Source organism: Anthonomus grandis, chromosome 10 (genome assembly GCF_022605725.1).
Source record: "Anthonomus grandis grandis chromosome 10, icAntGran1.3, whole genome shotgun sequence".
In the NCBI taxonomy this organism is placed as follows: Eukaryota; Metazoa; Arthropoda; class Insecta; order Coleoptera; family Curculionidae; genus Anthonomus; species Anthonomus grandis.
The window spans coordinates 24167342-24194499 of record NC_065555.1 but is presented as its reverse complement, the minus strand read 5'-3'; the positions used below and the strand labels follow the sequence as shown (position 1 = coordinate 24194499).

At 33.7% G+C, this 27158-nt stretch overlaps 1 protein-coding gene across 1 annotated transcript in view; it reads right to left on the bottom strand.

The window, feature by feature from the left end:
- LOC126740902 (rapamycin-insensitive companion of mTOR) overlaps positions 1-18468 on the bottom strand; it is a 154162-nt gene extending 135694 nt beyond the window's left edge. Inside the window, exons 1-4 of the mRNA XM_050447089.1 lie at positions 18115-18468; positions 18009-18062; positions 203-362; positions 16-147 (exon numbers count right to left, since the gene is read on the bottom strand). Of these exons, the coding sequence (XP_050303046.1) occupies positions 16-147; positions 203-362; positions 18009-18062; positions 18115-18184 (416 nt within the window). The 5' untranslated portion in view covers positions 18185-18468. The remainder of the gene's footprint in view (positions 1-15; positions 148-202; positions 363-18008; positions 18063-18114) is intronic.
- Between the last annotated feature and the right edge of the window lie 8690 nt (positions 18469-27158).

The window sequence follows — 27158 nt, the reverse complement described above, 5'->3', positions numbered from 1 at the left end:
ATCCTAGTCGTATACCTCATAACGAAAAATGGAATTAAATGATGATTAATATTCGATACATCAACTGAGTTCTGTATTGTATGCCTTATACATCTTAAGCCTGCAGATCTCACAATACTTGATTCATTCATTAATGGTAGGCGTAAGCTAAAATATAAAAATAAATTATCTGTTTGACACTCTAAGCAGCATATGTATATACCACAAAAGAATTTCTCTTCTACTAAAATTAACTTCATCAAAGTTTTCTTTGTAGTAATCTAATAGCTTCACAAAAGTGTTCAGATAGTTTAAAAGGTCCTTCTCTTCAGATTCAATCTCACAAAACTTGCTTAATATATTCTTAAAGCACTCATGTGGTTCTGAAAAAGAATTATCATGTATTAAAGCAAACCCAATACTAATTAAGTGCGTTTTTATTTCCCTTCGTGCTTTTCATGTAAATTAATGAGAACAGTTGAAATTAAGTGAATTTTACAAGAGATCTTATTAAGATTAATTATATTCTCAAATTAGTGTTTTTTCAAAAGATACAGTTTGCGAATAATCGAGATTAAATGGTAAAACAATAGAAATCAATAGGTAAAAAAAACACTCCGAAAATATTGACAATTTGTTTTGTGTATAAAGTGCGACGAGAGCTAGATAGTTTAACTTGGCTGGTTTAGAAGCTTCGCAAACATGGGTGGATATTCGAATGTCTGGGTCTTATCAATAAGTTACATAATGTAGGTACATAACAAGAGAAAAGGTGTTTGGGTCAGAGTCTTAATTTTGATGCAGTTCTTATACAGGGTGGAATTTTTAACTGCAATAAATTCAGTATTAGGGAGCCTATTTATTTGTTGGCATTAATAAAGGAACACAAGTTAACAAAAATTTACCCTCTTTTGTATCGTTTTAGCAGGCATACGTGACGGTCGTGTTTAAGTTCGTAGGAGGCTACGCCGGTACTCAGTTTTGTTTTGATTTGGTTTTGATTTTTTTTACAACCACATCGACGTGCTATATTTCCGTACAAGTGTTCCTAATTTAATAACAGGTTCCTGCTTCAGTCAATATGTTTTTGTTTTATAAATATTTCCTGTTTTAACTAACTAGACTTGTTTTGCTGGCATTGACCTTAACTTGAAACCATAGAACTTCAACCTTAGAACGTGCTAGTGTGTTTGTTTTACGCGTGTTCCTGGTGACGCTCAGGCTCAAGTTCCTGTTTGGCTAGCATTTCCTGTCTAACCATATTTATACATTCCTTAATTTATTAAAATGAATCGTAATTTCAAATGCTGTCAAAAAAAGGAGTTTTCAAATTATTGCTGCATCTTTTGTATGTCTATATTCCACCCAAGTTGTTTGGATAGAAATTCTGATGCCATAAAAATAGGCATTTGGTAATGTGTACATTTTATGATAAAATGTTTTAGATGTTATGTTTAATATAGCACATTTTCTTTCTTTCTTTGAGGGTAGAAACCACTTCCAACTTTTTTTTTCAAACGTTAAGGTATGTTTTGTGATAGTTTGCTATATATTTTTATACTATAAAAACCAGATATTGTGCCCCTGATAAAGATGGAATTTCTTCTCGACTTATAAAAAAAGTACATTGCACTATAATAAAACCACTAATTCATATAATATAATCTCATATTTACCACCGGAATAGTGCCTACAGCTTTTAAATACGCTGTTATAACTCCCATATATAAAAAAGGAACAAGATCAGATACTTTTAACTACAGACCCATTAGTTATTACAACTTTTACAAAAATTCTCGAAAAATGCCTTAAACTCAAACTCAAACTCAAAAATGCTTTATTGTCAATATAAACATAGAAGTTGTAGACAAAGCCAATAGACTGTACATTAAATGAATAAAAACGAGAAACTAATTTAAAATAAAATAAAATTATATAAAATTTTGAAAAATACTTAAATGTTAATCATTAAAAAATTCACTTAAACTATAGTACGCTTTACTAGCAAGAAATATTTTCGTCCTTGTACGTAGGCTTTTTTCAGTCTTAAGTTGTCTTATTTCTAGTGGAAGTTTATTAAACAGCTTTCTACCTCCATATATGATAGAGCTAGGGACAAGTTCAAAATGAGGAATGGGTAGCCTCAACAAATAATTTTGTCGCGTATTATAGTGGCTTCCTAAGTAGAGTTCCTGTTTATATTTTCTAAAAATTAAGCAAACTGTTTCTAAAATAAAGATACAACACAGGGTTAAAATATTATGACTTACAAAAAGTGGGCGACATGAGTCACGAGGCTTGGCCCTACATAGATATCTAATGGCCCTTTTCTGGAGTTTTATACTCACTTTTTATTTCAGTGTTTATCACTGAAATAAAAAGTGAATTTGAACATGAACCCCAAAAGCAAATTCCATATCGAAGGTGCGACTCGATAATCGCGAAGTATGCAGATCTGGCGATGGAGAAATTAAGACTGGTGGCAATAACCCTTAGGGCGTAGCAGCCTGATGAGACTTTTCTACATACATTCACAATATGGTCTTCAAATTTAAGGAACTTATCTATGGAAAGACCCAAAAACTTACTGAACGGTGGCATGATGATGGCTTCATTATTCAAACATATATCATTTGTATTACATTTAAAATTAAGGATATTTGTTTTGGATACATTAAATGTCAAAAAATTTGCATCACACCAGTCTTTCATTTTTAACAAATCTGCACGTATATTGGCCTCCATTTGAGAAACATCAGAGTCGTGCCAGAGGATGGTGGTATCATCGGCAAACAATGTAAATTTGCCAGTTACCTGCAGTTGTGGCAGATCGTTCACATAAATGAGAAAAAGTAAAGGACCAAGTACTGATCCTTGCGGAACACCCACATTTATATTAAGTTCCTTAGAGATACCACCATTAAATTTGACAGCCTGGACACGATTTGATAAGTAGGAACGAAACCACTCAAGGGCAGTTCCTCTGAAACCATAGAGCTCCAGTTTCATCAGCAGCACTCTGTGACTCACGCAGTCAAATGCCTTGGACAAGTCACAGAATACCGCTGCTGCAACTTCACCAACATTCAGTCCGTTGTACAGGTGCTCTAGGAAGCTAAAGATAGCATCATTTGTGCTCACAGACTCACGAAAGCCAAACTGCTGAAGACTCAGTAGGCCAAATCTATTTAAAAATGAAACCATCCTCACCTTAACGAGCCGTTCCACTATTTTGGCTAAAGTAGGCAATAACGCTATAGGTCTAAAGTTAGAAGGACAGTCGCGATCACCACCCTTGTAAAGAGGAACAATCATTGCTCTTTTTAAGCACTCTGGGAAAACTCCAGACATAAATGAAAAGTTAATTGACTCGGCCAAGACTTGCAAAGCAACAAGAGGTAAAGCAGAAAATATTTTAAGAGAAAGAGAATTTGCGGAAATTAGCTCTAGTATAAAGTCTATCGCGTGCAAACTTATTCTCATTAGCTGCACTATTAAGCTTTACTAATCCCACTATTGCCTCATGGTCAGACAAACCGGCATTGATTGTTGCACACTGATTTTCGTGTTGGTTAAAATTCGTACAGAAGTAATCTATCAGTGAGGAAGAAAATGCTGAAATCCGGGTTGGCTGATCCACGTGCATTTTAAAATTAAATGAGTTTAACAGATTAAAAAGCATTCGATTTGATCCATTAGATTTGTCTAAAAAATTTACATTAAGATCGCCAGTCAGAATCAACATCGCATTAACCGAAATTTCACTTAAGAGGATCTCCAACTTTTCTAAAAACAAATCTAAATTACCAGATGGAGATCGATACAATCCTAAAATATACAAATTCAACTTACTGCTAAATACAATAGAAAACTCGCACACCTTTTCAATCAATAGATGATCAAATCTGTCAATAGTAATAAACACAAATTTAGTTAAAAAAGCTTTCTCTAACATAATAAGAGTACCACCATGTGTATATTGCTTGCGTGAAAATTTGGAAATTAGTACATAATCAGGGATATCAATAGGCTCGTCAGACCTCAACCAGTGTTCAACAAGAATTAATACACTAGGAAAGTTAACCGATTCTAAAAATAGTTCCAATTCGCTAACTTTTGAACGCACAGATTGAACATTAAGAAATGCTAGGGAAACTTGAATATGGTGGGAGTTTCTATTAAAAAAGAAGATCCAATAGCAAGGGTGTCTATAGATTGGTCTAGTTGAGGCGTAACCGAAGACCTACCTTCGATCAAGGGTGTATCGCTGATTATCCCACTATTGCTAATACCTAAAGATGCTAATACTAATTTGGATGACAGAAAAGTATTTTTAACATATAAAGATAAAAGTTTGCACATAGATTTGGCAGAGTGACGGTACCTAAAATTTTGTCTGACATCAGTAATTATTCTCACAGAAAAGTTACGGTTACAGATGAAGGAATTCATAAAATGAATTGTATTGTAATATCTGCTTTTTGAGCACTTATTAAAATCGCATTTAATACAAACAATTACATTAGTTATCCTGCCCATTGATAGCAAGGATTTTATTTGGGAAAAAGATGGCAATGTACAAGAAAAATCAAGACAAACAACAACAACATCATTCTTCGTATAGTTAACAATTAGTGGAAACGCATAATTACATAAGGTCTGGGCTGTAACATTACTAAACACATAACCACAGTTGTTGTATGACGAGCTCAGAGTACCTGAGAGAAGAGAAACCTCTGGCACTAGAATCACCATAAATTAGTACATTTGATTTTGCTCGTGGGTTGAAATGCGCTTCTGCTAAGCAGTTTGTAGATTTTTATTGAATATTTGAAGTTGTCAAATCTTTTAAGTTACTGCTAGCATTTCTATTTAGAGACAGGATATCCTTCTCCGCTTCAAGAGTTTTAATTGATGTTAACATGTGCGTATTAATACAATTTAAGCTTTCAATCTCTGTCTGCATACTCTTAATCTTGTTTTTGTGATATTCAGTTTCCTTTTCAAGCATTGTAATGGTATTAATCAAATTTTGATTAAGATCACTTAGCTCTTTTATCTTCTCTGAAAGTTCCTCATTTACCCTAGTATATGAATCCACTTGTAGCTGTACTTCTTTCTCTTTAGTTTTTAGATTCTGAATTTCATTCTTTAACCCATTATTTTGTTCGTTTAAAGTTGCAATATGCAAAGAAAAATTAGCTTCTGCCTGTGAAACCTCGTCCTCAAATACTTGACTATTTCTATGCAGTCTCTCTAAATACCTGTCCTTTCCTTCCAGCTCCTTTAGCAAATGTTTAGTTTTTTCGTCATATATCCTATTTTCACTCTCTCTTTCATTGTGACTATTTTGACATTGCTCTGAACATAAAATTTTGTAAACTCCCATTTTCACCACTTCTGTCATTCTTTCCAAACAACTTGGATGAAAAACAGAGTTGCAGACTATACAAATATAATTTCAAAAGAGCTTATTTTTACAACACTTAAAACTGCGAGACATCATGTACTATTAAAATATTAAATTGATTTAAAACTTAATACATAAATTTACATAAAATTATTGATCTACCTACTCAATTCGGCAGATAATAATAAATGTAATCTAAAACGCCAAATAAATTCCCAGCAGCCTGGCCCAGTGCAACCACCTACTCAGTTCAGTGGCAGAACAAAGGTCAAGTTTCAGGGAAGTCAGGTCAGTCCAGCAATCGCACTTCGAAAAAACAAACACACGAGTGCGATAAACCCAGAAATACCAAACCAAAACTATTTAAATGCCAAACAAATTCCAAGCAACTTTGCCCAGTGCAACCACCTACTCAGTTCAGTGGCAGGACAAGGCCAAGTTCCAGGGATGGCAGGTCAGTTTTGAAATACATGAGACAAACTATAACTACACGAGTCAGACTATAACTATTTATTATCAAATAAACTACTGAATAAAATTCAATATGGTTTTATAGGGGGCAAAAGCACTAATGATGCATTATTTAAATTGGTTGACCAAATAAAAATAAACTTAGACTCAGATCAAAAATGTATAGCTGTCTTTCTCGATATAGCCAAGGCATTTGACACTGTACCTCACACACAGCTACTTGAAACTCTTTAAAAGTTTGGTGCCAGGGGTGTAGTGTCGAATGTTTTTGAAAGTTATTTACATCAGAGATCTCAAATTGTTAAAATAGATAATATTCATAGTGGTCCTTTGAATGTCTTTATGGGTATACGACAGAGCACAGTGCTTGGTCCATTATTGTTTATTTGCTAGATAAATTCATTACTAAATCTAGATGTTAATAGCATGTCAATTTCCGGTTCATCATGGGATTCATTAAGAGACAAAATTGTTATTGGTCTAAGTTAAGTAAAAACATGGCTAAATTGTCCTAAATTATCACTTAATCTTGCAGAAAAGATTATCTATATCCAACAAATCAACTATACAATGAAATCATTTTAAATGTTTAGACCTCTAAAGATCCATACTTTTTAAGCAATTATATTTATTGTTTTAGGAATAAAAATAAACAGCATGTAGATCATGCTTATCCTACCAGGAATAATTATTAATTATTTATCAACAGTAGGTATCAGAAAGTACAGTAGTTCTTTTTACTTACAATTCTAACTCTAAACTACTTACTAGAATCCCAAATGATATAAGTTAAACAAAAATAAATATTTCTAAATTATTAACCCTGCTAATAATATACAGTGCACTATTGTATTAAAAAATACTGTGTGTGCACTCTTATCCTAAATAACAAAAACCCCTGAGGTCAAGCTATTGATATACAATTGCAAATTAAAAAAAAAGAAATTAAATGTTATGACACTCCATAAAGAAACAACAAATATCCAAAATTATAAACTAAAGTTAAAGACAAAAGAAAAAAATTAAGGTCAAAGAATCAAAAATGAATGAAACAAAAATGTAACATCAAAGAATACCATAGAAGAAAAAAGAAAGTGAAAAAGATAATTCAATTAATTTAAAACTACTACAAGTTATGATCATTCTATGCTATAATCCATTTAATTATTTCTCCTTTGCATTTCTGGTATGATTTAGATCTTAAATATGCAGGCAAACTGTTTTATATATATACAGTATATGTAATTCAGGCATATGGAATGCTTAGGGTTTTGTAATAAGACATTATTTTGTGTTGCGTTTCTCGTATTCACCCCATGATTAAATTTCTGTTTATACCAGTCTGAATGAGTTACTTAGTATATTGGGTATTACATCACTTATAGCAAAAATCAATTTAGAAATTTTTATCTGACACACTCAAAAATTGAAAAGAAGAAAAAAATAGACTAAAAATCTCAACCAGTCTGATTTAAACATGAATCTAATTATTGCCTTCATATGTCACTGTTTTGGTGAAAGCAAGCCACCCTGTTTATAAACCTATTTACTGCCTTTTTAAAGAGCATTACTTTGATAACCCATTTCTGCATTATTTGAAGTTTATTGATTTCTGTAAATAAAATAATATGTTGATTGTCCCTGAAGTAGGTATTTCTTGGAGATTGTTATTGTAAAACTATCTCAATGATGATTGAATATAAATGTTGTTATTAATAATCAATAATGTTAGTAAATTAAGGCTACAGGAATACATTATTTCACTTGTGTCATGTAATATTAGGAATAATGTAAAATAAACTTCTGCACATACAGGTGAACACCTAAGTGCACGAAACAAATTTGTGAAACTCAGATCTAGAGATAGGATTATACACATATTTGTACTGTACATTTTCTAAATAAATAAATGTACAAAGTCTCTATCAAGATAGTTTATATTAAAATCACCAGCCATAATAATTTTTGATTTTAAAGGCAATAGGTAACGAAAGTAACATATTCAATCTATAAGAAAAAATTCTTACGAGAGGATCTGTAGATACATTAAAGGTAAATATTATTTTTTGCATTGTACAGAAGTGACAACTTAAACCTACTTTCCTCCAACATATTGTCAAAGTCATGCAAAATGAGAAAATTCATTGATTTCAGATCCTCTCAAATAAGAATCATCATACCTCCCCGCACTGTAACAGTTCTACAGAAAGATGTCAGCATATATAGCCTGAAATAAACAAAGGTTCATCCACTCTTAGCCAGTGTTCAGTTATGAACAAAATCAATGAGTTTTCAAGGTACTCACAAGATATTTTATTCGAGGTTTTAAACCCTGGTGAGTCTCCACTGGATTGTCTAAAAAAACATCAACCAAAATCATTTATTTGACGAAACAGAATGTGTATGCCTCACTACTACTTCAGATCCCATTAATATTGCACCCTGTACTAGAGTGCATAAAAGTCTGAACCAAAAAAACTGGTGCAGGTTGGCTGCAGCTCGTCTGGATACCTGGCCATGCAGACCATGCAGGTAATGAGGAAGCGGACTGTCTTGCCAGACTGGGATCCGCGAATGTGCCGATGGGGCCGGAACCCATAGTTGGTATCGCCAAATGCATTGCGGTCGCATCAATGAAGGGTCTGCTGGACAAGTGGACCCACCGAAGATGGACTGAGTCCCCTGGTGTGAGACAGGCCAAAGCGCACATAGGTGGGCCCTCTGCCTGTCTCACCAAAAATCTACTACGCCTCCATACTATCGGTATTGCGGATAACCCGAAATGCCGATGGTGCTGTGAGGAGGATGAAACCGTTGACCATGTAGTCGGGGAGTGCCCAGCACTCACGCGCGCCAGGTTCAAATACTTGGATAACACTTTCAGTGTACCGAGTGACTTTAAGTCCTTCAGACCAGAGAGCCTTATCAGTTTCTCTAAGGCCGTTGGGCTCTGGTAACCCCCGGTGGGGCATGACGGGTCCATTAGGAAACCTATATGCATAACTGCCTTGGCAGCCCACTGTTTCGACAATTCAACAATTCAAGATTGCACCCACTGAGTGCTCAGTAGATAAGTCACACTCAACATTATTAGAAGACCTTAAACACTTGTGTAAACCATTTTCTGTGCAGGTGGTGTCAGTAACAATAAAAGGCAATGTTCTGTATCTTTCACAGTTAAAAAACTCTAATATTATTTTTTGAATTAAGCTTGCCAGTAACCTCTTGCCCCTTTTCAAAAAAACATTATTTTTAAAGAAGCAATTTAGTTGGAACTTATCCTGTAAGTCAAGTATTCTCATATATTTTTTTAATAAAAGATTAGAGCTATTTAGAGCTATTACAACTAGAATTAATAGGAATGGTACACATGATCAGATTTATATGATAACATTTGTTGGCTAATGAGGTTAAGTTTTTTATACTTATATTGTTGTTGTTAATTCCAGCCAAGAGAATAACAAAATCTGACTTTGAGAGAATATACATGATATATATGAGAGAAATAACCTGATTTAGCTAAGCAAAAGGCTTACATATGACCTGTATCAAATATTTTTCTTTAAACAGAAAGTTTAAATAACTTTCCATATATTTAAGTGTGATAACTGGTATAGTTTTAACTTAACTCTATTTTCTAGAAAACTAAATATAATCAACAATCAGTATATTTGTTTAAAAAACGAATTTATAAGGAGGCTGTGCATAATCGCTCTTTACGAGATAAAAATTCTTTAACAATGCCACAACATAGAACTTCTTTTTTTAAAAAGAGCTTCAGTTATAATTGTGTTAACTTATATAATAATTTACCTCTTCAATTTAAGGTGTGCAATATTGGTTATTTAAGGTCCAAGAACAAGAGGTATTTATTAGATGTGCAGTAGATCTTTAGGACTTTTTTAGTGACAGATATATTGTATGTATATATGGACTGCATTGTTATATTGTTATGTTTGGCTAAAACTGTTTTATCCTCAGTGTTATCTCTTAAAAGCATTCTACTGGACATTCTCTGTTAATATAATAAAGTTTTAGGCTTTGTTTTGCATAATTGCAGGGAATTTTCTGTTGAGACCTGTAAAAGGATATATATGTCTCTTGTTGTGTCACAGTTGGAATAAGAAATAAAAAAATAAAAATAAAATAAACTTTATTGTATGACATAAAGTAAGAATACCATACAAAGGTGGAAAGTACCGCTACGCGTATTTTAATAACCACCGTGCTTAAATATCTAAACCTAAAACTAAGACTGCTAATATTCCTACCTATTTATTCATACATATGTATATATTCAGTAAAATAATTATGTGTCAATAAATGTTATTTAGTCCCTTATATAGTCCTTAACTTTATCCTTAAAAGTATAAAGTTAAGGACTATATATATCCTTAAAAGTAGTGTGACTTACTTCCTTAAAACTCACAGGCAAGATATTATAAGTATAGATCCCTGTGTAGGCAAAACAAGATTTAAAAAATTCAGTGCGATGCTGAGGAATAGAAAAAATATTTTTATGGCGAATATCTACTGAATGGGCATCTCCACGGCCCATCAAAAACTCCGACAAATAAGCAGGCTCTTTGAGATTTTTTACTTTATATACTAGACTGCCAAGATTTGCAAATCTTCTCTCTGCCATATTTAAAGTATAAATTTCTGAAATATGCTGACTAACATGATCCCTGCGTGAAAGATCTTTAGTAAACCGCACACATGAATTTACTTTTGTACTAATTGTATTTTTTGAATTATATATTTGTTAATTTCAGTTAGGAATGGACCGTATATAATATTAAGGTAGGCAGGTATACTAAGTACTAGGCTTTCAGTAAGAATTTTTTTACTAATTAGGGGTAAGACATTTTTGAATTCATACAGAATTTTGAGTTTGTGATATGATTTTTGACAAACGTGAGTTACATGAGCATCAAATTGCAACCTGCAATCCATGTGCAAACCAAGGTTTTTTACTTGATTAGTCCAATTAATTTCAGAATCGTTAATTTTAAGTTTTACAGCTGTGGCAGTTTCTAAGTTTATCTCATTTTTAGAAAACAATATAGCCTGTGTTTTTTTAGAATTAATAAATAAGGAGTTTTGACTAGTCCAAAGAGAGGTACGCTCCAAGTCATCATTAATGAAGGTTAAAGCAGTGGACAACTCATTAGCCTGGGTTGAACTATAGATTTGTAAATCGTCTGCATACATATGGTATTTACAGTGTTTTATGTGTTGAATCAAATCTGATGAAAAAAGTGTAAATAAAAGTGGCCCCAGGATAGAGCCCTGAGGCACACCCCTGCCCACAACCCTCCAGCTTGAGATGCTCACTGCTCCCTCAGCATCTGTAATTCTTACTGCCTGTTCCCTATTTCCCAGATAGCTGCCAAACCATCCATTAGCCTTTAGGTTATAATCATTTAATTTAGCTACTAAAAGATCAGTGTTTAAAGTATCAAAAGCTTTGGTCATGTCAATGAGCACTGTTGGGCAACAGTGACCATTATCAAAGGACCTTGCGATATCACTAGTTATTTTCAACAAGGCCATGGCACAACTGTGGTTAGCCCTAAATCCCAACTGATATTTAGGTATTATACATTTAGGAAGAAGATAATCTAGTATTTGGGTTTTTACAATTTTTTCCATTATTTTGGATGGAGTTGGCAGTATACTAATTGGCCGTAATTCACCCACAGAAGTAGGGCTGGATACTTTAGGAACAGGCATTATGAGAGCCCTTTTCCAGATATCAGGAGCAAGGCCAGCCATGAAAGACGAGTTTATAATATTAATGAGAGGGCCTAGACACGTCGAAATACAAGATTTTAACATGCGTATAGAAACTTCGTCTATCCCAACCGCACCGCTCCCAACACTGTTCAAGGCCCTAAGCACCTCAAGTTCTGTTACAAGTCTAAATGTAAATGGATCAGAATTTATAGATAAGCTGAGAAAATCATTTAAAAGAACAGGATCAACCTGTGCAGTAGGTGTACTATCTATAAAATAATTATTTATTATATTTGGTTCTTTAATGCTACTTGGAATGGGAGTAAATTCATTATTAATAATTCTTCAATTAGCAACTTTTTTCCAAAAATCTGTACTAGAACTTTTACATTTATTTATTTCATTGAAAAATATGCCTTCTTTTCTAATTTTATAGCCTTATTGACATAATTTTTTAGATCAATATAATAAGTTCTACTAGAAGCAGTTTTTACTGAGATATATTTTTTAAAGGCTTTATGTTTCATGTCAATCATTTTTTTTAGATTATGGGTTAGCCATGGTGGACTGGTACTTCCAGATTTTCTCAGCTTTAATGGACAAAACATATCAAACAAATCTAACAGTTTAGAATTAAGTATTTTTACTTTAGTAATAACATCGTCAGTCTTATATAACTCACGCCAATCTAGATGCTCTAAATAATATTTAAATTCTTCAGAGTTAGTCAGTGTAAAATCTCTTTTATATATCATAGTCTTAATCGGCTTCAGTTTATCACATTTTATAGTACAGAATACAGCCTCATGATCTGTCTATATTGGATCACAGGATATCACACCATGATCCTTGACTAAGTTAATATTATTTACAAAGATGAGGTCGATTAGAGATTCACTATTTAGTGTTATTCTAGTAGGCTTATCAATAATTTGAGTCAAATTAAAAGTCGTAAAAATATTATATAAAAATTTACATTCTACAGTGGTGCTATTTAAAATATTAATATTAAAATCTCCTGTACATATAAAGACGTCACAGGTACAAATCACTTCTGGAATTAAGTCATGCAAGTATTTTAATTCAGAGTATGCCACTGCTGGTGGCCTATAAACTACTCCTACAGTTATGTTTTGCCCCTCATGCTTAAAACTTATCCAAAGATGGTCAATGCCATATCCAGAGTAAGGCAGATCAATAAGAGTTGTTTTTAATTTATTAGTTAGATAAATTGCGACACCACCTCCCCTACCCTCCCTGTCTTTTCTATATAACTTGAAATTTTTTATTGAAAAAGATTCAGAAAGGAGTTTATTGTTAAGCCATGTTTCAGAGACTGTAATTATATCATACTTAGATTTTTCTATAAAGTGCCTAATATCTGAAAATTTATTACATAAAGACCAGGGATTTATATGAACTATATTTAATTTGTGCTTACAATTAGGTATGGCTGGGTGAGGGTCAGCTTCTTTGGGCAGTAATGGAGTGGGGATTCCTAGAACTATTTTCTGCATTGGTATTGGCTTCTCCTGTGAAAATTTCCACTGGTAGGTGGTTTAGCTTTATGAGAAGCCACTGAGCTTTGTGTCCTAAAACGATCCACGTAGCAGCCATTCGGCCAAAAGCTTTCGGAAAGGTATGTTCTTTCCAGCTCTTCAGGTATTCCAAGTTTAAATGCAGCGCTATTTGGGTTTTTATACTTTGACTGAAGTTTTACACACTGATAAACACCAGCATATTTTGGGTTTAGGACTGCAATTATATCTTGGGGACTAGTGTTCACATTCAGGTTTGAGAGATAAATCCAAGTTAATTTAGCTATTCTCCCACCAATATTTTTATTTGCTATGCGTAACTTCGGTTGCTCTGGGCCTGTGCATATCTTTCCAGATGATGCATTGGATAGGTTAGTCTTGCTACTAGGTGGATTTCTACTAACTTGTGTGTCTTTTTGTTTTGGCACATCATCATTGACAAATATAAGCTCATTCATTTTAGTATTTTGGGTCTCGAGCAGTTTGGATGTTGGAGTTGGCCTTTTAGGTATCTCTGATGCATAGTTTGTTTGATTTTGATGTTCCAGATTCTTGGTTGTATCATTTTTGCCAATTGGCTCACTTATTTGTGTGTGCTGCTTCCCTATGTTGGTTAGATTGGTGGAAATTTGGGAAATAGAAATTTTTATTTCACTCAAAGACTGATCTACAGTAGTAGTGAAAGTCTTAAAACAATTTTCAAGTTTCTGATTTTCAGAGAAATTCTTGTCTCCACCGATCACAATCGAATTTTCCTCCAAAGCTTTGGTTTTATCTGTTGACTTCAAAATTTGAAGAGTTTCAATTGCTTCCATAACAGACTTTTTGTTTTTGTTCACTTCCCCTTTTAAGGATTCAACTTCAGCCTCTAGATGTGCAATTTTTCCATTAAGAAGCGGCAACTTTTTTACTAAGAGCCTACAATCTGTGCAGATATTAATCAAAACACGACTTACTGATGGGATAACTCGGATCTCTGAAGCCATAGCACCTGAACAGTTTCTACACACCACTTGCTCGCAGATGTCACATGGATATCCGAAGAGTGCATTTTTGTCCTCTTTTAAAATGCGATCCGCATTACATTTAAAACACTTTGACATGTCAGTATAAATAATGAAGCAAACAATGAAACTGGAACGCAGCTATGATCTCAAAATGTAAACATAAAAGATGGCACAGGACAATTACAGATAAAAACTTTTGTTTATTAGGTTAAAATGTACGTTTTTCGATGAAATAAACACTCACAGGGAGTAAAAACTGTTAACAACCCTATACACACTATTTTCTATAATTATTTTGAAGTAATTTTATAAAATATATGAGAAAACTTAGGAGCATTTACTGGTACGTTGTATTGCGACTACGTTCACAAAGAATCTCGAATAAGCATCAATGATATAGTCCCCTTTTTACACAAATTGTTGTACTGACCTAGAAAGAGTCCTAAATAAATTTATTTGATTTTGTTTATATAAGCTTGGTATGAGGCTTCCCAACGATCACATGTATGATGATGCTCAGAGGTTGTTGGACTTATCAACATTGAGGCAAAGGAGAGTTTACGCTGATTTGGTGGTCTTGTCTTGTAACACGTCATATTGACTGTATTATTTTTGTTATAGATTGTTACATTGGGTGTTAGGCTAAATTATTATATTATGCAGGCTAAACTTCATCAGTTGCACTATTCTTGTGCATACGATGTGAGTGTACATGTTTTTGCATTGTATGTACAAAGAAATACTTGAATAAAGGCATTATTTATTTATTTACCAATATCATCTGTCAGCACTAATTGGGACAATTGGTTAAAATGTACATTAAAGTCCTCTGCTAAAATTATATTTTTTTCAATACCCATTCTAGTCAACAATGCTTCTAGTCCATCAAGGAAGGTGTCTTTTCTTTATTAACTTAGTATACTTTATATTACTACTTAGTATTTATATAGTAAACAAACAACCCAATAGTAAACGTCAACTTCTAAGTAATTTTTTTGATTTCCTAAACTATAAGCAATTCAATAACGTGGTAAATAACAATCTTCGCTGTTTGGATTTAATCTTTGCAAGCTTTAATATCTCTGTACTTAACAGCGGTGCATCTCTTGTCCCGGAGGATACCTACCATCCTTCTTTGTCATTTGAATTCCATGCAAGCCTTATCTCTCTCAATAACCTACCCCTTAATAAATCTGAAATAAAGGAATTTAATTTTAGAAAGGCTAACTTTCCGCTTTTGTATCAGCTGCTACTAGATACTGATTGGTCGCCTATCATGGTGCAGCAGGACGTCAACTCCGCATGTGATGTTTTTTATGATATACTGAACAACACTTTCGCTAGAGCGGTACCCTTCAAGGTAAAACGTAAAAGACGCTTCCCTCCCTGGTTTTCGGCGGACATAATTCGTAATATATATAAAAAGGAAAGAGCATTTCGTGATTTTAAGATTTCCAAGTCTAAACATCATCTAGAGATATTTAGATCTCTGCGCAAGACAATTAAAGCTCTAACTGCACAAGCCTACAAAATGTACATCCATAGTATTGAGAACAAAATAACCTCCGATCCGAGTGAATTTTGGTCTTTTATTCGAAGCAAACGTAATCAGTCTCAAATCCCCGGCTCAATGAAGCTTTCTAACCAATCATACAATACGCCTGACAGCATTGTGTCCGCTTTTGGAGATTATTTCAGGAGTGTATACACGAACTCACTTCCTAGCGATCATCCTGTCGTCTCTGAACCTCCCTTAACTTGCATAGACGTCGTCGCGCTCGCGGCTACCGACATTATAATGGCGAGCAAGTGTCTCAAAAGCAAAATGACCTCTGGCCCAGATCTAATTCCTAGTTTTTTAGCTAAGGACTGCTCTGTTGCACTTACAGACCCTCTGCTCCACATTTTTAATCTGATCCTTAATACAGGTATTTTTTCCAATATCTGGAAGCAAGCTAAAGTTTGCCCTATCTTTAAAAAGGGCCATGCTGGAACAATAGAGAATTACCGCCCTATATCCATTCTGTGCAATTTCTCAAAGTTATTTGAGTTGGCTCTCTATAAATTAATTTTTCCCAAGGTTAAGTCCATGCTGGCCAATGATCAACATGGCTTTGTTTCTGGCCGCTCATGGACTACAAACCTAGCATTCTTCTCTCAGTTTGTGTGCGAAGCACTTAATGATAGAAGTCAAATCGATGTTATCTACACAGACTTTCAAAAGGCTTTTGACCAGATTGACCACTTCATCCTATTAAATAAGCTTGAACGCCAGTTTGGATTCTCCAATCGCTTGATAAAGCTCCTTAACTCCTATTTAGTTGACCGCTCTCAGTTTGTAGTGGTCGAAGGCTTTAGATCTGCTTGTTTTTCACCTACCTCTGGAGTTCCTCAGGGCTCTAACTTGGGCCCCCTTCTCTTTAACGTTTTCGCTAATGACTTGATCTCCACCCTCAATTGCTCTCGGTTAGCATATGCTGATGACCTAAAGCTTTTCCATAGGATTGACTCTATAGCAGATTGTGGTCTACTGCAAGAGAACATGAATGCTGTACACCATTGGTGCACTTTGAACCGGCTTAACCTTAATGTTTCCAAGTGTAATGTGGCCAGCTACTTTCGTATCAAAAGTCCAATTGCCTTTAATTACTCAGTTAATGGAGAGTCTCTGGCAAGGTCTACCTGTTTCAAGGATCTTGGAGTCACCTTTGACCAAAAATTTTCTTTTATCCCTCACATCGAAGATACTGTTTCTAGAGCTACTCGCATGCTAGGCTTTATTATTAGAAATTGCAAACTTTTTTTGAACACTGCCACTGCCAAAACGCTCTACTATGCATTTGTTAGATCCAGGCTGGACTACTGCTCCCTCATTTGGTCTCCCATTTACAACCAGCACATTCACCTATTAGAATCAGTCCAACGGCGATTCCTTAAATGTTTGGCATTTAAGGATGATGGAGTCTATCCTCCAAGGGGTTTTGACCATAACCTGCTGCTCTCTAGATATACTGAACGGTCACTTGCGAAGAGGAGAGAAATGCATTCGGTGAAATTCTTGTTTAATTTACTTAACCATAAAATTGACTGCCCATTCCTTTTGCAAAGGATTTGCTTTCATATACCACGCCTAGGATCCAGACAGTGTCCAGCTTTTAACTTGGACACAGCCAGGTCCAACATTCTGTACCAGAGTCCTATTCACTTTATGTGTCAAAACTTTAACACTATTGCTGATTCTTGTGACATTCACCATGATGATTTGGCACTTATCTTGAATCACCTGCGTATGGTCGGTGGGGGAGGCTAGGTTATTTAGTTTTTGGTTATTTAGTTTTTAGCTTGAATACATTTATTTACTAATTTTTTTTTTTTTTTTGGTCTTTTGATTTAAATTAATTCTTGATTCTTATCCTAATTTAGTGTTGATTTTTTATTATTTATTTTCTCAAGTTCACTACTTTTTTTTTTTTTTATTATATAGCAATTCTTTTATAGTTCTTTTATAGTTTAGTTGCATGAATCTAATACAATTCATGCATTCGTACATTTATATATTTAATTGATTTTCCTGTAACTGGGTATACGTAACCTGTTGGAAATAAAGCTTATTATTATATTGGTATCAGTACGTAGCTTTTGGCTGTTGATACTGTCATTAATAAATGATATCATAAAATATTTTTATTATCAAAGTCATTTATCTACCTTGTTGTTTCAATAATTCGTCTTGAACTGTTTGTAGTTCCCAAATAGACATTAAAAAATATCATGGACAAGGTGACTAATACTAACCATAGTCATACATCAAATATTCAGTTGAAGCAAAAAACACCCAAATATATTATAATAAACACAACTTACCTTGTTTTTTACAGGAACTAAACAAATCTTCCTCCTGATCTTTATTTCTGTTTCCTGAAATTAGAGTAATGTGAATGGGATCTTAATTAGGTCACAAATTATTTGCCTGATCTAAAATTGAATCTGCGACTCTGATGTCCCATCTGCGACCTCAAGATCCAACTGGACAGGGCCATTTCGTAGTTCTAAGGAGCCCTACTTTACACCCTATTTTAAGTTCAATGGCATAATATCAAAACAGTTCCCTATTCCGGGCACCTTATTCGGGCCGGATTTGTTGGGATGCCCGTTGGCCATCGTAAACAAGACTTTTAAAAATGTGTTTCTGTGTACTTATATAAAGTTTTCTAAAAAAAACGGGGTAAACATAGATTTAAATGACTCTTTAAGTTAAAAAAATCAACAGATTTCCACTTTTCAGTCTCGGAAGTTATTATTACTTTGAAATTGAGGTTTTGGAGAGGAGTATACGTACACGTTCCATTCTTTCCGGTTGTAACCGCAACATAAAATTAGGTTTGCTTACTTATAGGCAACCCACTTAACGCTCAAAATGTAAAAATGTACACCGCCCGCAAAAAATAACTGTTTGAAACTTTATTCACCAAGGTTATGGAAATTAATCTAATACAATGGAAATATTAAAATGGTTCATTTTAGAATAAAACTTAGTTCAAAAGTTAATATATAAGAGGTATGTGGATGACATTTTTATAATCTGGAATGGCAAGGAGGAAGACCTACCAAATTTTCTTAGTTTCGTAAATTCCTTACACCCTAACATTTCATTCACAATCGAAGAAGAAAAAGATGGTTGTTTGTCTTTTCTTGACGTGCAAGTTATGAAATGCAACAATAAACTTATTTTTGAAATATATCGTAAGCTCGCTAGTACCGATAATGTAATTCAGTACTCTTCAAATTCTCCCTACTCATATAAATTTGCCTCCTTTAATTCATTTTTCTATAGATTGTTTAATATCCCCTTGTCAAAAGAAGCTTTCGCTAAAGAATTGAATATTATAAAACATATTGCTCTCAACAACGGATTTCCCCTTTATTTAATAGACAAAATTTATTACAAATTTTTAAATAAATATAAATTGACCTACAATATTGTTCATAATAATGACTCAATAAGTTCCTTTAGATCCTTGACCTTTTTTGGTTCTATCTCCGTAAATTTAGTAAGATTCTTTAAATCCCTAAACGTAAAAATCGCGTTTAAGACAGTCAATAATTTAAAGAACCAATTGGTAAGTAGAGTGGATAAGGCAGGCATCCTTTCTAAATCGGGAGTTTACTCTTTAAAATGTGACGATTGCCACGCAGTATACATTGGCCAGTCTGGAAAAAAAATCTCTACACGCATTAAAGAACACGTAGCGGTTTTTGAAAAATTTAAAAATACCAATGTGAGTGATACCAAATCAGCGTTTGCGAATCATTTGCTGGCCTCTACTCATAATTTTTTTCCGGGGGTGGGAGCTGAAATGCTTCATGAATTCCCTAAAGGTAAGAAGCTTGACCTTCTGGAGAAAATGAAAATTACAAAAGCTAAAAAGAGTCCTGTTCTCGTGTATGTGAATGACGTGTTTACTTTTGAACCTAATTTAATTTTTAACAATTTAATTTAGCTAAGTTAAGCTAAATTAAATTGTTAAAAATTAAATTCTTAGCTTAAATAAGTATCGTTTAACTCGAAAAATTCATCCATTATCCCAAAGATGCTGGTCATACACTTTTATAAAAGGTAAAAAACACGAAATCTACAGCATCACAAATACATTTAATAAAATAACGAAGGTTACATGTTTCGCTCGACTCGAGCATCATCAGACCTAAACAATAATTAAAATTATGTAACCCGAAAAAAGGAGAATTCAACAAAAACTTACCATAACATACACAAAACACCCGATATATAAGTAAACAAAGATTACAATAAAGTGGCACTATCTATGTACAAAGAACTCAACTAAACAATCAAATCACTTTATACATTTTAGAAATCTAACCATCATTTAAGAGTCTAGAACTACTTGAGGTTATTAAAAACTAGGTGGCCATCAAAATCAAACCTTTCATTAACACAGGACAGATCTGGGCTTTTAAAAGCTTTGCTAATCTCCATTGTCTCCAACAAGTCTAGTTTTTTACTTTTGTTGCTTTGATGCAGTATTTTTATATTTTGGCTGTCAGGAAAATCATGTTTGGAGTCGAGAAGGTGATTAGCAAAAGCTGATCTAGTCACTGTGATTTCGGTATTTTTAAATTTGTTGTATTGGGCCTTGTGTTCACTAATCCTAGTAGAAATCTTCCTACCAGACTGGCCGACGTACACTGCAGGGCACTCTTTACACCTAATCTCATAAACTCCTGGAGAAGATAGCGGGGGTAGTTTATCTTTAGTTTTAATTAGATGTCTTTTTAAGGTATTATTGGTTTTAAAAGCTGGGGTTATGGTAAAGGGAGAAAAAGATATCCTTTGAAATATTTTATAAATAAGCAACAACAGATAATATTATACAATATAATTCAACATCACCGTCCTCACATAAATTTGCTGCTTTCCATTCTTTATTTTACAGACTTTTTAACATCCCACTTTCTCGTGAAGCTTTTAAAAAAGAATTCCTTACCATTAAACAACTAGCAGTCAGTAACTTTTTCCCTCTTAAACCTATATATAAAATGTATTTTCAGTATGTGAACAAGTATAAATTATCATTTAATTTTATCATACAACAAACAAACTATATCAAAACTTTTAGGTCGTTTACTTATTTTGGACCAATTTCGTCACAATTATCCCGCTTTTTTTCTCCCTTTAGCATAACCCCAGCTTTTAAAACCAATAATACCTTAAAAAGACATCTAATTAAAACTAAAGATAAACCAGAGAAAAACAAACCACCGAGAAGCGACAAAACCCGCATTTACCGTTGATTTTCTGGGGTCCAATTTTGGTGCCCTTGAGCGGGCTTAAATGACTGGCGCTACATATTAAGTAACGGAAAAAAATCGTTTTGGCAATTTAATAGTTCCGTACACGGAGAGAAATACGACAATTAATAGATTAAAAATTTTATTGGGAATTTGAAATCAAAACTATTACATTATTTTACTGTTGGTATAGTTAAGTTATAAGTACACCTAAACTATACTGGGTGACACAGGAAAAAGGACACACAACAACTTTTTTATTTTTCAAGATAAACAAATGTATGAAAAAATAAACTGGGTGTCCCATTTAAAATAAGAAAGTTCGTGTCATTTCCGGTTCAACCGGAAGTGATCAAAAACAATTGAATACGTCAAAATATGCTTTTATAACCATTCTATTGACATACCAAATTTCATTTGTTTATCTTGAAAAATAAAAAAGTTATTGCGTGTTCCCTTTTTCCTGTGTCATCCGGTATAGTGCCAACTATAAAAATTACCATTTAGGATAAATAATGGAAAACAAAAAATCTTCTAAACAAACTTTTATTTTTTGAGAAAATAATATTGGCCCATTGTATAATGAAACACAAAAATGCATTGGCAATAATTAAATTAAATCTAGGTACATTTATACATTCCGCAAAATTTTTAGTTTTCGAACATTTTTATCTTTATTTGTTTTTAAGACCCTATTATTATATTTAATGGTGTAAAATATTTTCATAAATATAAATAATTTTAAGATAAAGGTTTTTGGAAAATGTGCACAAGGGTGTTCATAATTAATAGTTTTCCACACCCTGTCTTTGAATGACATCCACGAAAAGCACAGGTATAAGGCATATTATAAAAGTTTTTAATAAAATAAAGAGCACAATGACAACACACACAAAAAATAAAGACAGAGAAAAATTCAGGCAACACTTGACTAGACTAAACTAGGCGTCGAATATTACCGGACTAACCGACGGCTGGCAGGGGACCGGCAATAAGACAGGTATACCAAATAAGCTCGCACATGCGCAAGAAAAATCGGTCCCGGCTTTGTCCCTTCTCGGTGGTTTGTTTTTCTCTGGATAAACTACCCCCGCTATCTCCTCCAGGAGTTTACGAGATTAGGTGTAAAGAGTGCCCTGCAGTGTACGTCGGCCAGTCTGGTAGGAAGATTTCTACTAGGATTAGTGAACACAAGGCCCAATACAACAAATTTAAAAATACCGAAATCACAGTGACCAGATCAGCTTTTGCTAATGACCTTCTCGACTCCAAACATGATTTTCCTGACAGCCAAAATATAAAAATACTGCATCAATGCAACAAAAGTAAAAAACTAGACTTGTTGGAGACAATGGAGATTAGTAAAGCTTTTAAAAGCCCAGATCTGTCCTGTGTTAATGAAAGGTTTGATTTTGATGGCCACCTAGTTTTTAATAACCTCAAGTAGTTCTAGACTCTTAAATGATGGTTAGATTTCTAAAATGTATAAAGTGATTTGATTGTTTAGTTGAGTTCTTTGTACATAGATAGTGCCACTTTATTGTAATCTTTGTTTACTTATATATCGGGTGTTTTGTGCACAGCATAAAGAAACCAGCAGTCGCACTCCGCTCGAAAATGTAAGCGAACTAATAGCATCCTTAGCCATACCGCAGCCATATTCTCCGGATGCCGAGCTCACTGTTTATCGAACTGTGTTCATAGGTGTATCGCCTAGTTCAGCGCCGTACTTAGTGACTATTTTGATAGCGTTTTTACAAAGCGTAGCGTTTTTTATAAAAACTTTTCTGATTTTAATTAAAATTACTCAAAGAATGGTCTCTTAAATTTATGGTACATACCTAATTAACTTCCTGCACGTATTCTTCTATATCGTCGTTGTTAGATGTAGAAATGCTATGTTTATTTTTGTTTAAATATTTTGTTAATGTATGAACTTTAATAATATTAAAAAATAAATATTTGTACTATGTAGGTATTTTTATTTTACAAGATAATAATATCTAAAAAAATGTTTAAGTCCGGCTCTAGCCAAGGCAAAAGCCGCGTGGACTGTAGCGAGTGTCAGCGGCATCCCTACTCTAAGCAAATATGCCGCGCCTGCATTAGTACACATGCACCGAACTCGCTTATTCAAGCCAATGTATTTTTATTGAAGTGCGACTGCTGGTTTCTTTATGCTGTGGTTTTGTGTATGTTATGGTAAGTTTTTGTTGAATTCTCCTTTTTTCGGGTTACATAATTTTAATTATTGTTTAGGTCTGATGATGCTCTAGTCGAGCGAAACATGTAACCTTCGTTATTTTATTAAATGTATTTGTGATGCTGTAGATTTCGTGTTTTTTACCTTTTATAAGAGTATCGTTTAACATTTTCCTTGTAGTCACTTTCTTCAATTAACATTGGCTAACGTGTTAAGTTGTTTTAGCATTAGGTCCGTATAGCCGATAGGTTTTACAGTTATACTTATAACCTTGTTGTACCGGGTAGCGTTTTTACTAAATATAACCCGTCACAGCACAAGACACGCCCCCAACAACGTCACTCCAACGTATAACCTGACTCAACACATCGAGTGAAAATATAACCGATTGCAACTCACCATGTAAATAGCTCAGCCAATGTGGGCGCAATATAAAATAATAAATTAGTTTGTATTTTTGAAGTATAAACAACAATTTTGAAAAAGATATTTTTTATATTCCTACTTAAATAAAACTTAATAATAAAGTCAAAATTTAAAAAAAAAGCAAAAGTTATATTATGTTCTAATGAATTTTTGCATTTTGAATGTTACAGACATAATATTAACAGATAAAGAATGCTTCCTCTTTTTGGTAGGACGGCCGCTTTGAACTCTCTTTCCCCCCGTCTTGCATTTTATTTTTCTTCTACTTCGTGCAGTTGGTTGAATCTTTATTAATTTACCTTTTCCTTTAATGCACGTTTTGCTTGCTAGGAAAGTATCTAGCTGACTGCCAGTATCAATTTCTTTTAATCTTCGGACGAATTTTATAATTAATCCTACATTACAAGTTTCATGTTCTGCTAAATCTGCAATCCGGTTAAACTCCTTTTTTAAATTATCCACTGCTATTTTATGGTCTTCACTGCCTAAAATTAATTAAAAAATTAAACAATATACTGTTTTTATTTTTTATTTCCTTACCGACTATATTATTATGATCATTCAAATTAATTTCCAAGTCCGGTTGTGTTTGAATCATTTCATCTACAGGGTTATTCAGTTCTTCAGATATAGTAGACTCGTAATTTTTTGCCATATTTTTAAAGAAAGACGTGTTTCTTTCACCAGTTGCGATATAGACAATAGTTTGCCTATCATTCTCCTGTAACCGAGGACTTGTAGAAATATTAATATTTAAGGTATTCTCTACAGCACAAAGATGTTTACAGAAGGCCCCTCCCTTTTCACTAGCACAATTGCATAAAGCGCATTTTGCGAGTACGGTATAATTCATATTTTTATCCTGAGATGAAGATACTAAAAACATGTCATCATCAACTTTCTTCACCACAAGATTTTCACTTTTATTTTTAAATTTTAAATAATTTAAATAAAATTATTTTTGCTCCACCTATTGCTTGCAAATGATATAAGGTGTCTCTTATGGTAATTTTCTAGTATGTCACATATAAAATCTAATAAAGCCACAGCATTAAATGATTTGCATCTCTCCAGTATAATATCTTTTAGTACCCTAATTGATGCTACAACATAGTTGTTTGGGTTATGGCCTCTAGTACATAACCATTTTCTGTAGCAGTGACACCATTCAACTCTTCTTTTCCACAAACTTTTTATATAGCCTATAAAATTTTCATATTGACCGTTTACATAAGCTGTTAAAGAATTCCTGAGATTCTTCTTTAGTTTGTGCATAAAGAATGTAACGGAATTCTAACTTTTGATGATTTTTTGAATCCCACAACCATCTCCATACAGCTTGACATACGTGAAACGAACATAAAATTAAGGAGGTTTGTGGAAATGCTGATTTTAGTGCATTGCGCTCTGCATTGCTGTCATCGGTCATGAATACTTTTGGTGCGCCATTTCTTTAAAAACCATTCGGATATTGAGTTTTTAAAATGCTAAAAGCCAAATTATAATTAATTTCTGTTTGAGCTGTATGCAAAAAACAAGCAAGTGGAATTCCTCCAGTTTTATGGACACCAATAATGAAAGTTATAACAGTAGACGTCTGATCGCAGGAGCCAGTAGAGTCAACAAAACAAATTTCACTAGAAAATGCTTGTTCATGAGCTCGCTTCATAATTGGTGTTAATATTAAAATAATAAGTGGATCTTCATGAATGTATATAGTTACACCTATTTTACGGTATTCTTCTTGTTTTTGGTAAAGAATATTTAGAACAGTCTTCGGATCATTATTACTTCCATATTTATTTTGCCTAAAATAATATTTATTTATATTATTAGTGCTAGTGCGTTATTAGCATTATTACGAGTGGGGCTTGCCATGAAGACGTCGCCGTCGTAGACCGAGTCTTGGTAATTAATTAAATAGTAATGAGCTTTACCGCACGTGTAATTTACAAAACTTTATCTACGACAGTGTAAATACAAAAATAACCTCCAATTTATAAAGTCAACGGTTGACGATCGACGATCCTGTTTACTTTTGAATTTCAGTATGAGCTTATGGATTTCTATGCTATCACTTATTAACTAAATTGTTTATAACTGATATCGTAAGTTCATATTGAAATTGAACAGAAAATAGGACGTAGAACTTGCATTAAAATATTTTCATTATCCAATATTACACTTTTAAAAAGACACAGGTGGACAATAATCAAATAAGAACTGTATTTGTTTTGATTTAGCTCGTGGTGCGTGGCTGTTGGCGCCCAAATGAGATTCTTCATAAAATGTGATGTCGCGTAAAATGTGATGTCACGTGCCAAGCATTTTTGAGTCCAATATTATACAGCATAATTCTGATTGTGCTGTAATCGGTTATATTTTCACGTGCTGTGCTGAATAGGGTTATACGTTGGAGTGACGGAGTTGGAGGCGTGTCTTGTGCTGTAACGGGTTATGTTTAGTAAAAACGCTACCGGGTTCGATTCTCGTTGAGTCTATGTTGTTGCGTTCCACTTTTTAATTTTTTATTTTTTGCTTTGTACAATTATTGTAACCTTAAAATTATTGTTTATTTATGTACTGTGAAGTGTGTGGATGGCTTCTAAAGGTTTTTTATTATTTTATGTAAGTTTTTAGTTTTATTTAAGTAGTATTTTTATTTTAGGCATGATGATGCTCTAACTAGAGCGAAACACGTGTAGCCCGTTTAATTACATGTTGTCAGACCGTGACTTTGTGTTTTTCTTTGTTTTTCGTCAATTTAGTTCAAAAGTGGCGAAGGAAAGATTTGGCAATTAAAAAAAAAACAAAAATTAGCCAATTTGTTTAAACATCGATAGTTTTTAATTAGCAGTCCAATTTTGGCGGTATTTATTCAAGATAATCAAACTTTTGGTTGCAGTTCTGGTCGGATTGGTTTGGTTTACATACAACTCTCAGCGATTCCTAAACTATTTGACGTACAATGTGATATACAACCGCAGTCAGAAACGAAAAAAGGGGATATATAAATTTTCTGCATAGAGACAAGGATAAAAAAGCCCTCTGGAATGGTTTGGCCAATCTTAATATCTATAGTAAGACAAAAGGCACTTCTACATCAAATCTACCAGATAGCCTAAAAGATCCGGAAGCAATTAACCAGTTTTTTGTTGAGTCGGTACGTCAGGTATCCACGCCAGTTTCAGCGGAGACCATTCGGGAATACCTGGGTAGAAGAGCCACGGATCAAAGGTTCGATCTGGAGCTGGTGGATACTGGAGGAGTATATGAAGCTATTTCGCAAATAAAATCAAATGCCAGTGGCATTGATAAAATATCATTAGAAATGGTTAAGATGTGCTGTCCTCGTGTCATTCCGGTGCTAACTCATATTTTTAATACTTGCATCGAGATAGGTAAATTTCCCTCTTTGTGGAAAAAGGCAATAGTGTTGCCGCTACCTAAGGTCTCTAACCCGGATGGCTTTTCTGACTTACGACCAATAAGCCTACTTTCTGTATTGTCCAAGATTTTTGAGAAACTCATATACAACCAGATGATTGAATATATCGTGAAAAATAATTTGCTCT